Raw genomic sequence first — 13229 nt, 5'->3', positions numbered from 1 at the left:
AAAAAGAAACAGGCAAAATTATTTCTATTGTCAAGGCATGCATAAAGGAAAGGAAGAACTATCCAGAAATATAAGGAAATGTTGTTTAGAATTCAGTCAGAATAATAAACAGGAAGATGGAGGCAGGATCTCTAAGAATGGGAAGAAGTTGAGGGGCAGGGGTAAGAAGTACTGGCATTTTGGTACTTCTCGATCCAACTGAGCTCCCATAAACTTTTGCTTTTAATAATTTTTTTCAACTACACATTTGTATTCTACATACTTTTCTGAATTTGTCAGTTTACAATTTAAATCAAAGAAAAGAGAGAAGAAGAAAGGAAATAAAGCCATCAGTGAGTTAACAGTATACCAGTGGCTTCCTGAAACCTTGCTTGGAATTGACCAAGTACGTCCCTGAAGTTAACAGTTCCAGGCGACCACTTAATTTCTCAATCTCACAACTGTGGCAGAGGTGTCCATTCCGCTAGAAGCCAGGTTGGATGGTTCAGTTCTGAGATTCATTCCCGAAAGCTCACTCTCAATACCTTTCCTTTCCCCGTCTCTTCCAAAGATTTGTAGGCACTTAATCCCTTTCTATGAGTCATATCTTGATTAGTTTCCCTTTTCAGCATATGAACCCTAACTAATGCACTTCATTAAGAAACATTCAAGAAAAAAAAAAAGAACTGGAATTTCCAATATAAAGTATTAGCAGTAACGAGGCAGAGGGGCTAGTCACTGACCATCAAATTAACATGATACTCATCTGTCATTTCCAACAGGTCTCTTAGCACCAACATAAAAACCAAATCTTTATTTCCCACTTTAAGGAATTGGTTTTTCACTTTTATAAAACCAAAAGGGGTGGTGAGAAAGGGAAAAGTTTAGAGGCATGGAGAGGAATGAAGAACAGAGGTTTTATTACCTGGAGTCTCGTGTTCATTTCCAAGAAATAAAAATTCTTCTTTGAGTCCACAAGGAATTCTACGGTTCCAGCAGAAGAATAATTCACTGCTTTGGCAAGGGCTACGGCTTGTTCTCCCATTGCTCTTCGCGTCTCAGAATCTAGAAAAATGCTGCAAATATACACAGAGTGACCACCTACATTTTGAACAAAAATTAAGTAATCTTTTGTGTGCATTAATTTTCTTTAAGTTTACTCAGATATGATCATCTATGTTGACTTAAGATTTCAAGGTATATGCTTTATATATGCTTAGAATATATGCTTACTGTTAATTAAGCCTAACAGTTTGAAATAAACCAACTTCAAATTTTTATATAAAACTAACATCTGAACCAGTCAATCCTAAAAGAAATCAGTCCTGAATATTCACTGGAAGGACTGATGCTGAAGCTGAAACTCCAATACTTTGGCCACCTAATGCAAAGAACTGACTCACTGGAAAAGACCCTGATGCTGGGCAAGATTGAAGGCAGGAGGAGAAGGGTACAACAGAGGATGAGTTGATTCCATGGCATCACCGGCTCAATGGACATGAGTTTGAGCAAACTCCAGGAGTTGGTGATGGACAGGGAAGCCTGGCGTGCTGCAGTCCATGGGGTCGCAAAGAGTCGGACATGACTGAGAGACTGAACTGAACATCTGAACTTTCTACATTATACTGCAACTTTAATCAATCTATAAAATATACAGCTGCTTTAGCAAAACTAGTTGTTTACAACTAGTAAAATTTTACACATATATTCAGAATTTCTCCAAGTAAGATTGGAAAATGTGCTTTATGGAGAAAAGGTATGTTAGGTGAGATTGCTTCAAGCAAGTATTACAGTGCTGCTCACCAAGATAGTGAGTACAACATTAATGAATCAACAATATGCATAAAATAAGGTGTCTTTCAACAGAAACACATACAAAACAAGATTATGCATTAATCGGTTGATGAAAATGTTCTGACTCAAGGGTCACAGAAACTTAACTCTATTTCCTGTGAGAGTAACACTTCAGTATTGTGACTTTATAAAACATAACTACCACAAATAATAAGAATCAACAGTACATCTAACAAATCCTCACAACTGCTGCTTCACAATAAAGAAGCACCTTCCAACAGACAAATACAGGGTTTCAATGAACCCTGAAAAGAATATTATCAGATCATTTCCACTTTTTCATATATTTTGTTTCTATGAAAGAAAGGCTCTGAGAAACAAAACATTGACTATTTTTCTATCTGTGGATTAAAATTAGTCTCAAATATATAAGATTTAGATGACATCTTATAAACATTTTATTATGGAAGAGCATAATGAACTTGGGCTTCCCTGGTGGCTCAGCTGGTAAAGAATTCACGAGCAATGCAGGAGACCTGGGTTCCATCCCTGGGCTGGGAAGAGTCCCTGGAGGAGGACATGGCAACCCACTCCAGTGTTCTTGTCTGCAGAATCCCCATGGACAGAGGAGTCTGGCAGCTATGGTCCATGGGGTCACAAAGAGTCGGGAGATGACTGAGCGACTAAGCACATAATGAACTTGCATGTATCTGTTTGCCATATGTAACAATTATTACTTTACAACCACTTCTGTCCTGTCTAGTGGCATGCCTACTTTTCTACCAGCCCACCCCTTTTTTTTTTTTTTAAAGAAAATACCAAATTAGGTATCACTTCTTCCATCAAAACTTCCCTATCTATTTCTATAAGTATTTTCCTAACAATCACACTTTAAACATTAACAAGAACTCCTTAATAGCTTTAACATCTATATTAGTATTCGGATTTCCTAGATTATCTCATTAATTTTTTTTATAGCTGATCTCTTTGAATCAGGATCCAAATAAGTTCTAGCCACTGCATTTTACATCTTTGTGATTCTTTTAATTGGTAATGTCCTCTTCGCTTTCTTTAAGCCAAAAATCTGATCATTTTCCTGTCTCGTTCAGGCATAGATGACATTTCAACAATAACTGGATGACAGAATTAATGCAACCAAAAAAAAAAAAAAAAGGGAAGTGCAACTAAAGATTATCATCATAACATCTGGATAATCGCAAGCACAGCTGAGTAAAACTACTCTCACCTGTCATGGTGAGAATGGTCCTGCTCATTCCCTTGTCATAAACTCTCCTAGTGATCCTTAGAGCTGCAGACAAGCTCATCACTGTGCTCAAAGCCCAGAGGTAGAGACTTCCCTGGTGATCCAGTGATAAAGAATCTGCCTTGCAATGCAGAGGACATGAGTCTGATCCCTGGTCAGGGAACCAAGATCCCACATGCTGTGGGACAACTAATAGATCCTACTATTACTGTTAAAGTAATTTCAGCTCTATTACATAGTTTTTATTACAATGGGAAAGAATCATAAGAAATATAGAAAATCAGACTACTCTGTAGTTTCCTCAGGAGAAGCGCTTACCTTGGTGCTTCCTCCACCACTTTCTGATTTCTTCTCTGAATTGAGCACTCTCTTTCATTGAGCCACAAGGCATTCCCATGTTTATCACCTAAAACCTGAAACAGCAATAATACCACTTGAAAAATTATACAGCCATATCCACAGCACACATGCCCAGTTAACATTTCTCCATGTAACACCCCCTGGTTTTTAATACTCCGACCTCCTAAAACACAAGACACCACTCAAATACAGTTTCCTTGTGGTTGACATCAGTGAAAGAAAATTTTATTATCTACCACTCCAAAACTCAATGGAACATTTTTATTAAAAAGACTTGAGGAAAAAAATTTTCATGTTACATTTCCGATATACTGGGTAAAATATCAGAATCAATTATACAAATTTGTGAAGGATACTGAACATCAGTAAAGGGAATACATCTTAGATTTCAATAGCACTTGGGAGAGCCACGGTGCTATGATAAACATTTACTTGTTAATACCGCAATGTCTGTTGATCGGAAAATGCTATTTCATTTACAACCGATATGCAGTCTGTTCTATTATACAGCGATATTTTTACTGTGTTTTATTTTTGTTATAAGAAACTAGTAGAAAGTTTGGGGTTAGTATATACCATTATGGTTTTTCCCATTTGGGATAGTGAGAAATAAACTGGAGCTTTTCATTTTAATATTTATTTATATATTTACTATTTGTGCTGGGTCTTAGTTGCAGCATGTGGGATCTAGATCCCTGGGCAGGGATCGAACCCAGGCCCCCTGCATTGGGAGCCTGGAGTCTTGGCCACTGGACCACCAGGGAAGTCCCTAGAGTTTTTAATTGTAATAAAAATATTAAAATATTGAATGAGACACGCTTTTACTTAAATACCATTTATCTGAAATTCAAATTTAACATGTATTTCCTTACCTAAACCTGGCAACCCTAAAACATGCTTTTTGTTCATGTTTTCCCATGGAAAAAAAAAAAAAAAAAACCCAGTCCTAAGTGTTCATTGGAACATGAAACTCCAATACTTTGGCCACCTCATGCAAAGAGTTGACTCATTGGAAAAGACCCTGATGCTGGGAGGGATTGGAGGCAGGAGGAGAATGGGATGACACAGGATGAGATGGCTGGATGGCATCCCTGACTTGATGGACATGCGTTTGGGTGGACTCTGGGAGTTGGTGATGGGACAGGGAGGCCTGGCGTGCTGCGATTCATGGGGTCGCAAAGAGTCGGACGCGACTGAGTGACTGAACTGAACTGAATCAATTTTCATGATTAAGGAGTAGGTGTATATTACTGAATGCATATATTTAAGCTAATGGAGATAAAAGCTATTCTAGAAGCAAAAAGAGTAGGCCCTAATTTAAATTCTAAACAGCTATGTAATCCTTCTGGGCAAGTCACTCTGTTTCTTCATGCATCATTAATAGTAGATATCATCTTAATATTTTATATGGCTCCTGGAAACACTGAAAAGATCGTGATTTAACAATATATTAAACAATAAAATGAACAGTTAATACATGATTGCATGATTAATTTTTAGGAATTTAAACCTATCCAAACCTCAAGAATGCTTCCAAAGGGAAACATTACAGCAATGAAATCCAATAAGTTGGAATTTTATTTCTAAGACTCAAAAGTGACCATAGAACTACATCCAGAATTATTTTTAAATGTTAAATTTATTCTACCTTTTCTTAGTCTAATTGATGTAGCGGTGAAAGTAGACTTAGCCTCCAAGAAATAAAGTGACAACAATCAAGGATTCTCAGAAACATTTTCAACTGTAAAATATTAGATTCAAATATACATAAATGATCTACTTTTTTTTTTCATTTTGGTCACAGAGTCAAGTTTGTTTTTCTCTAAAGTCTGCGCATAGTTTTTCTTCTGGCCACACCATGTGGCTTTTAGGATCTTAGTTCCCTGCCCAGGAACTGAACCTGGGCCACAGCAGTGAAAGCCCGGGGTCCTAACCACTGGACCACCAGGGAATTCCACTAAACAAATTGAGAGACGAAGTAACCGGACAACATTATTAAAAAAAAAAAGTGCTTGTAAAGGAAGTTAATGCTCAATGCATCATGAGGTTTTTAAACTATCCATATTACCCTTTACAGACACGTGTGATAATGATTATGATTATAAAATGATCTCCCAGGTATCTAGTTTATTAGGAAAAGCTTCCTTGTTAATAGACCACTTCACATAATGCAAGTCTTTCAGCATCCACGGATCCAGCCCATAAAATGCCAGCAGCGCCCTGGTTTCAACAGAGCAGTGTCATTCCCACTGCACGACAAAGAACAAAGTATGTGATAGCTCCCTTCGAAAATAACACTACATATATATATATTCATCGACTATGGCAGGATATTCAAAAAACAGTAACAGTGTCGGCTTCCAGGGATGGAAACCAGGGTTGCTTGGAGACAAGAATGGAAGAAGGCTTGCTTTCTGCTGAATACCCTTTATCATGTGCACATACTAATAGTAATTAATTAAAATGAAGAAGGTAAATAAAAAAAAAAAGAAAGCAACTCCCAAGTGCAGATCAGATCTGGGAAACACCTGTGCTGCCTATTTAAGTTACTGTAACTTTAACCTATGTTAAAAAATATCAACATAAATATATGCCATGGTTAATTAAAATAAGCTAAAAGTTGACATAGAAATATAATTATTTAACACAATACAACAAACATTTATTGAGTATCAGTAAAAAAAAAGCGATACTTTTTAGTGTGGAAAAAGTGAGATGGCTAAAGGTAATATGGCTTAAGCGGTCTTCTGATAGCACAAATAAGTGCTGGGTGGGGAATACAGAGAAGGGGAAAATCTATTTTGCCTCTAGGATCTTACAGGAAGGACAGCTCAAATACTAATATCTCCCCTAAATTAGTCTACTCAAATCCACATTTTGGTATCTGATGGGCATCTCAGCCTTCATCTGTTAATCTTCATACCCTGATTTCCTCCCCCAAATATGTACCTCTCACAGTCTTTCCCATCTCAGTAAAAGACAGTCCCATTCTTATCATTTCTTGGGCCAAAAGCCTGAAACTATCTCTGATGCCTAACTTTTCTTATATAGCACATCAATCTTTTGGAAATTCTAGTCTGCATTCACAAAACACCCTGAATTCGATCACCTCTCATCACCTCCACTACACGCTGGCCGAAAGGACTACCCTCTCAAACTATAATCAGTATAAAAACCTTAAGGACTCATAACAAAACAGATACAGAACCCTCAACATTCAATAATTTTTAAAAAGTCAAATTTGAAAGTGGGAGAGGGGAGGGCCAAGGATGAGACTTGAGCGGTCACTTCAGAAAATATGATATCCAGTTTTGGTTAATCAACTTAAAAAATAAAACAAAAACACATGTTCAATATCAATATTCATTAGGGAGATGCAAATTAAAACAGAGATACTATTACATGTCCACCAAATGGCTAGACATTAAAAAACTGAGAAATCAAATGTTGGTAAAGATGCCTGAACTGGGAACTTTCTATGAACAGTTCTATGAAGACCTACAAGACCTTCTAGAACTAACACCCAAATAAAGATGTCCTTTTCATTATAAGGGACTGGAATGCAAAAGTAGGAAGTCAAGAAATACCTGGGGTAACAGGAAAATTTGGTCTTGGAGCACACAATGAAGCAGGGCAAAGGCTAATAGAGTTTTGCCAAGAGAACGCACTGGTCATAGCAAACACCCTCTTCAAACAACACAAGAGAAGACTCCACACAGCGATATCACCAGATGGTCAACACTGAAATCAGATTGATTATATTCTTTGCAGCCAGAGATGGAGAAGCTCTATACAGTCAGCAAAATATATACAAAATACATACACGGGAGCTGACTGTGGCTCAGATCATGAACTCCTTATTGCCAAATTCAGACTGAAATTGAAGAAAGTAGGGAAAACCACTAGGCCATTCAGGTATGACCTAAATCAAATCCCTTACAATTATACAGTGGAAGTGAGAAATAGATTCAAGGGATAAGATGTGACAGACAGAGTGCCTGATGAACTATGGACAGAGGTTCGTGACACTGTACAGCAGACAGAGATCAAGACCATCCCCAAGAAAAAGAAATGCAAAAAAGCAAAATGGCTGTCTGAGGAAGCCTTACAAATAGCTGTGAAAAGAAGAGAAGCGAAAAGCAAAGGAGAAAAGGAAAGATATACCCATTTGAATGCAGAGTTCCAAAGAATAGCAAGGAGAGGTAAGAAAGCTTTCCTCGGTGATCAGTGCAAAGGAACAGAGGAAGACAATATAATGGGAAAGACTAGAGATCTCTTCAAGAAAATTAGAGACACCAAGGGAACATTTCATGCAAAGATGGGCTCAATAAAAAACAGACCATTCACAATCACCCAAAAATTTAAGACAGGATGTATTCTAATAGGACTAAGTAATATTATTTTAAAGTCATAATGATTTGAAAGTATCTTAAAATGTACCAACCTGGATTTCTATATGACGGGGGTTATCAATAAATTTTTCTATTAGTAGCCTATCATCACCAAAACTAGAAGCAGCTTCTTGAGATGAAAACCGAAAACCATCCCTATGAAGAAAAAGAGAAGAGGCACATGAACACAAAACAAGCACAGCCCCTGACATAAGGAAAACTAGATAAAGGCTTACTGTTGCATACCTCTGAGCAGAGCAGAGAAAAATACACTGAACATACAAATAACTCAATTAACTCGGACTGAACAACAAGTCTTCCACTTACTAGTACTGTGACTCTGGGTAAATGCTTTAATTTCCCTGAGCTTAGATTTTTATAAAAAGACGAATACCAAATACTTATTTCACCAACTGCTTTTAAAAAAGAGACATTTTAATAAGCCATCAAAGCATGTAAAATTTCATTTCTTTGACCTTAATATACCTTAATTCCACTAATAAAAATATATAAAAACGTGTATCCATTTGACTCAAAAGTGAGACAATGCACACAAAAATGTAAAGAACATAGGCAACTGCACAGCTGGGGCAAAACCACAGCAAATAAACTCAGTAAGAACAGGAGAGGAAAGTCCTCAAGAACATTTCCAAATATTTTAAGCACCCAACTTTGAATGGTCCCCCACACGTCCATACAGATCATTGTAATTTTTATCTTCTTTAAAATTGCTCAAAAATAGTTAACAAAAGAGAACAGCTTGATTTTTTAAATAAAAACATGAATTTAAATATTGTTATACATTTATTTCCAAACTACAATAACTTAAACATTATTAATATTATTAAAATATGCTTACTAAAGTCACACACTTTGACATGAGTTCATTCAGTCTATTAAAAACTCAGACTTGCTTACTTAAAACTAATTGAGGATCTTATGTTCCATTCATCGATATATATAGAATATAAACTTTAATTTCTTTTACATGTAATTAATAGTTTTTTACACTTCAAATACCTGTATTTAATGTTCAACATTAAAATTCTTTTAATCCTTTCATTTGCAAACACTTCATCTGGCAATATTAGAAATAACTATCTCATTTGTTTGTGTGCTTGAAAAATATAACATTGCGAATAAACACTGACTAGAAGATGAACTTCAAAACATACTGCAAATATTTCTATTTCTCAGTGGTCTCAGAGAAAAAGTGTCATGTTTTCTTAGGCCTCCATTACTTTCACGATTTAAGGGAATGGAGTTTAGATCTCAGGAGACTGAAAACCTCAAAGAAACTAAAGCACGATGAATCATTGCTTTCAGTATCATATAACCCACTTCTTATTAGGTGGGATACAATGATTCACAAAGGAAAAACATAATACTTTACAGTTTGTCTCTGCTCTAATGATTTTAGAGTTTTTATTTTGCTTTGAAATCACAAATACCAAAAGTGAAAAATCAAAGTCTCCCAAATAAAGTATCAAGTTTGAGAGCATTTACCAACATGTTTTAGAATTCATGGAAAACTGCATGTAGATCATTTGTACCACTCAGTCATACAATCATTCCATAAATACTAACAGTGAAACTGAGGCTGGTGCATATATTATATATGTGATAGAAAAATGAAACAGAAACTGCCCTCACAACACCTGAAATCACATAGGGGTACTCCAAAATGTAGAGAGGATTAATTTTCCATTCATGCCACAACATTTCATTTAAATTGGCGTAAAGAAAAGGAAGCCAGAGATTGTGAAAATATATGAATTTATTTTCAATAACCTCCATGACTTTCACCCTAATTTAATATGTTGTGGTTGTTCAGTCGTCAAGTTGTGTCCAATTCTTTGCTACCCCATGGACTGCAGCATGCCATAACCAACTTTAAAAGTTTAAAAGTAAACTTTTAAAAAAATCTTTCAGATGTTCTAAAACTTCTAAGTACAGATGACACTTCCCTGAAGATGTTACAAAAGGGACATACTTCTTAGGACAATAAGCAGCTACTAAATTTTCTGAGGAATGTTAAAATTTTTGTGGAATATGTGAAAAATTTCTTCCTCAAGTTAGGAGAAAGGAAGGAATAAATGCAATTCAGCATTATGTCAACAGCTGGTGACTCCGAAAGACAATATATGGGTGTTTTCTGGACTGTTTCCTCAATTTTTTCAAAGTTTCTATTTTTCCAAATTAACAGAGGTTACAGAGCAAATTTTTAAAATGAGGATCCTATATCATTATATCAAATAATGTCATACTTTTGTTAATCTCAGTACAGTTTTAGAGATAGCTTATTTATCAAGTTGAAGGGAATAATTTTAGGTAGAAAAGTATTTATGTACATACTTTTACTAGTTATATGAAAATATTTTGAAACAATATGCCATTTACTAGCCAGGAAAGGGTTAACTTATTTACCAAAGAGACCCAATATAAGAATAGATATGGCGATTTCTGAAGACACTGAATTCTAAATTAAAATCCACTGGTTAAATACCAAATCCACTGGTGAAAATCACTGACTGTCAGGAAACTGATGAGTAATCTCACTATAAAAGAATATGTTACTAAGAGTAGCCTTGGAGAGATGACTGATAAAAAAACCTGACATCCTAAGAAGCATAATGAAAACTGCATGCAGGAGCTCCCTAGTGGTCCAGTGGCCAAGACTCCACACTCCCAATGCGGGGGGGGGCCGGGTTCCATGTCTGGTCAGGAAACTAGATCCCACATGCCACAGCTAAAGATTTTATATGGCACAGCTAAGACCTGGTACACCCAAAAAATAAATATTTTTTTAAAAAAAGACTAAATGCTAAGACTTTTAGTGAAATTGCTCTATAATTGCTATACAAAAGGGGAAAACACGGAGGAAAAAAGAGTTCACAAAATACACATCTCTTATAAAACCATTAAGTTGTGTTTAATGTATTTATTTTTTTTTACTACAGAGACTATAGCAGATTGTGTTTTCCAAACATGGCCACAGTGGCATCTCCCACTCAACGTGCTCTTCTAAGAAACTTGCTACTCCTGCATGAGGAAGTGAAGTCTAACGTTCCTCCCCTTGAATTCAGGGGGAATTTGTGCTCACTGATAATCAAACAGTATGGTAGAAGGGATGCTGTGTATAAATTTTGAGACTGGATCATAAAAAGTGATATGGCTTTCTCTTGGATTTGAAACAAATGCTCTTGGACCTTTGGGTCACTAAATAAGAAATCAAAGCCACCATACTGTGAGGAAGCCCAAGCAACCCGTGGAGACGTCCACTAAATCACTGGGGTTACAAACAAAGCACAAGAGATAGCTTCAAAACCTGAACTTCAAAAGATAAAAGTCAAATAAGACAAATTATGTGGTAAAAATGGGACTACGCATGCCTCTTATCCTTAAGCCTGCTTCCGCCCACACACAGCAGCCAGCCAGCCCAATTGCCAACGTTTCAGAGAGGTAACCAATGCTCTGTAAGTCTCCACCATCAAAAGGAACACGGGGAGAAGAATTCCAGAGAGAAGCTAAGAAGCAGACCTTTCTTCAATTAAGCATTCTTCAACTGTGAAGATAAATGCCTTCATTCTGACCTTAACCTCTCAGCACTTCCCAAGAAATTTTCAAGTAAAGCAGTGTTGCAGCATAGCCATTTAATTCATATATATGAACTCCCCAGTAGTTCAGTTGGTAAAGAATATGCCTGCAATGCAGGAGACCTAGGTTCAATCCCTGAGTCAGGAAGATCCCTGGAGAAGGATATGACTACCCACTCCAGTATTCTTGTCTGGGAAATCCCAAGGACTAAGGAGTCTAGCAGGCTACAGTCCACGGGGTTGCAAGAGTTAGACACGGCTTAGCGACTAAACCACCAAGGCCAAAGAGACAGTAAGAGCCAAACATATATATATATATATATATATATATATATATATATATCTTAAACAGGGCCCGTAAGGCATCCTCAAGTACTTAAACTCTATATCCAATCATTCAGCAAATTCTGTTGCCTCTCCTTTCAGGATTAAATTCTTTCTTACCACTTCCACCATTACACTGGGGAAAGCCACCATCATCATTTTTCTTGCTTGAGTTATTTCAACAGCCCCCTGTCTGGTTTCCCTGATTCTGGGGTTCATGATTCTGTCCCCATTAAGTCTATTACCAAGATAGCTGCCAGAGTCATCCTTTTTAAAACTTAAGTCACAAAATCTTGACAACTGGTTCATCTGGATGATACACAGTACAGAAGTTCATTACATTCTTCTACACTGTTGTATGCCTGAAAATTTCTACAATTTGAAACATGTAAATAAGGTGAGGAATTTGTTGTCAAGTTCCATGATTGTGACTTCTCTACTGAAAACCCTCCAACAGCCTAAGTCTCACTAAGTATGGCCTACAAGGTCCCAGATAGTCTGTTCCCCATGTCCTCCTACCCTCCCCAGACCCCCCCACCTAGCCACCTGCTTCTCTGCAGACCTGCTCCTGCATCACCGCCTCCACACCTGCTCTTCCCCAGCCTGGTCCTCATCTCCATGTACTCTAACCTCACCACTCAAATATACCTACTCAGCAAGGACAATCCTGCCAGTCCTGTTTACAACAGGAATTCCTTCCAACACTCCCCATGCTTCTTCCTTTCCTCCTTTATTTTTTTTATATTGCTTATCATCCTCCACAATAGTATATGATTTATTTTCATCTTGTTCACTGTCTCTTCCTACCAGAATAGGTTTCTAAACCTTGTTTATGTCACGGATGCCTTTGGCAGGATCACGAAGCATTTGTCAAAATATGGCTCGAAGTGATTTGAAACATAGAAAAGAGTATGCATAGGGTTTCATAAGAAATTATATTGAAATAAAGGTATCAAGATATTCTTTAAAAACAAATTTGGGATATCCTGTAAGTGGCTCTTTATTTGTTAATAAGCTCCAACAACAAGTCTAATTGTTACTTGTTGCTAATTGTTACACTGTTACTGAGAGGAACCTGCAATAACTGTGATGTGAAAATACAAGGGATTTCCCGAAGGCTGCAAAGCTCCACAGATACTACTACTGTTGTAGCTTGTTGTCTGTATTGGAAGAAACACTAAATTCCAGGTATAGGCTAGTAAAAGAAACACGTACTTTTTTCCCCCTTATCCAGGTGCATGAACATCCCTGAACTTTATGCGTCTGTAAATTCAAAGGTTAAGAACTCCGGATCGTCATACACTGGCTATGGAGGAATAGAGGGTTCCCTCTATTGCATATTTCTGTTCATGGCTCTCTTCCTGGAAACTTACTAAAACACTGCTTGTCATATAGGAGGCTGCCAATATCAAACACCTCAATAACCACACCAATGCACCCAATGAGCTTCTTCATGCTGGGTAAGTGTAAGATGGGAGAGGAGACTCTGATGGGACCTTGGTCACTATGTGGTAGCATAAC

General features: G+C 37.0%; 1 protein-coding gene across 42 annotated transcripts in view; it reads right to left on the bottom strand.

Moving 5' to 3' along the window:
- PCCA (propionyl-CoA carboxylase subunit alpha) overlaps positions 1–13229 on the bottom strand; it is a 420374-nt gene that overhangs the window by 205355 nt on the left and 201790 nt on the right. For all 42 annotated transcript variants that reach the window (XR_015138441.1, XR_015138440.1, XR_015138442.1 and 39 more), the window contains 3 exons: positions 7842–7944; positions 3356–3450; positions 905–1055 (listed from right to left, as the gene is read on the bottom strand). Coding sequence is in view for 39 of the 42 variants with exons in the window: in XM_086330472.1 (XP_086186598.1) it covers positions 905–1055; positions 3356–3450; positions 7842–7944 (349 nt within the window). In the remaining 3 variants the exon portion in view is untranslated. The remainder of the gene's footprint in view (positions 1–904; positions 1056–3355; positions 3451–7841; positions 7945–13229) is intronic.

This window comes from Bos grunniens, chromosome 12 (assembly GCF_055505025.1).
Source record: "Bos grunniens cultivar Pamir isolate PY7600 chromosome 12, Bosgru_T2T1.0, whole genome shotgun sequence".
Classification (NCBI taxonomy): Eukaryota; Metazoa; Chordata; class Mammalia; order Artiodactyla; family Bovidae; genus Bos; species Bos grunniens.
Note: the sequence above shows the minus strand (reverse complement) of the source record. Positions and strands in the feature narration are given on the sequence as shown.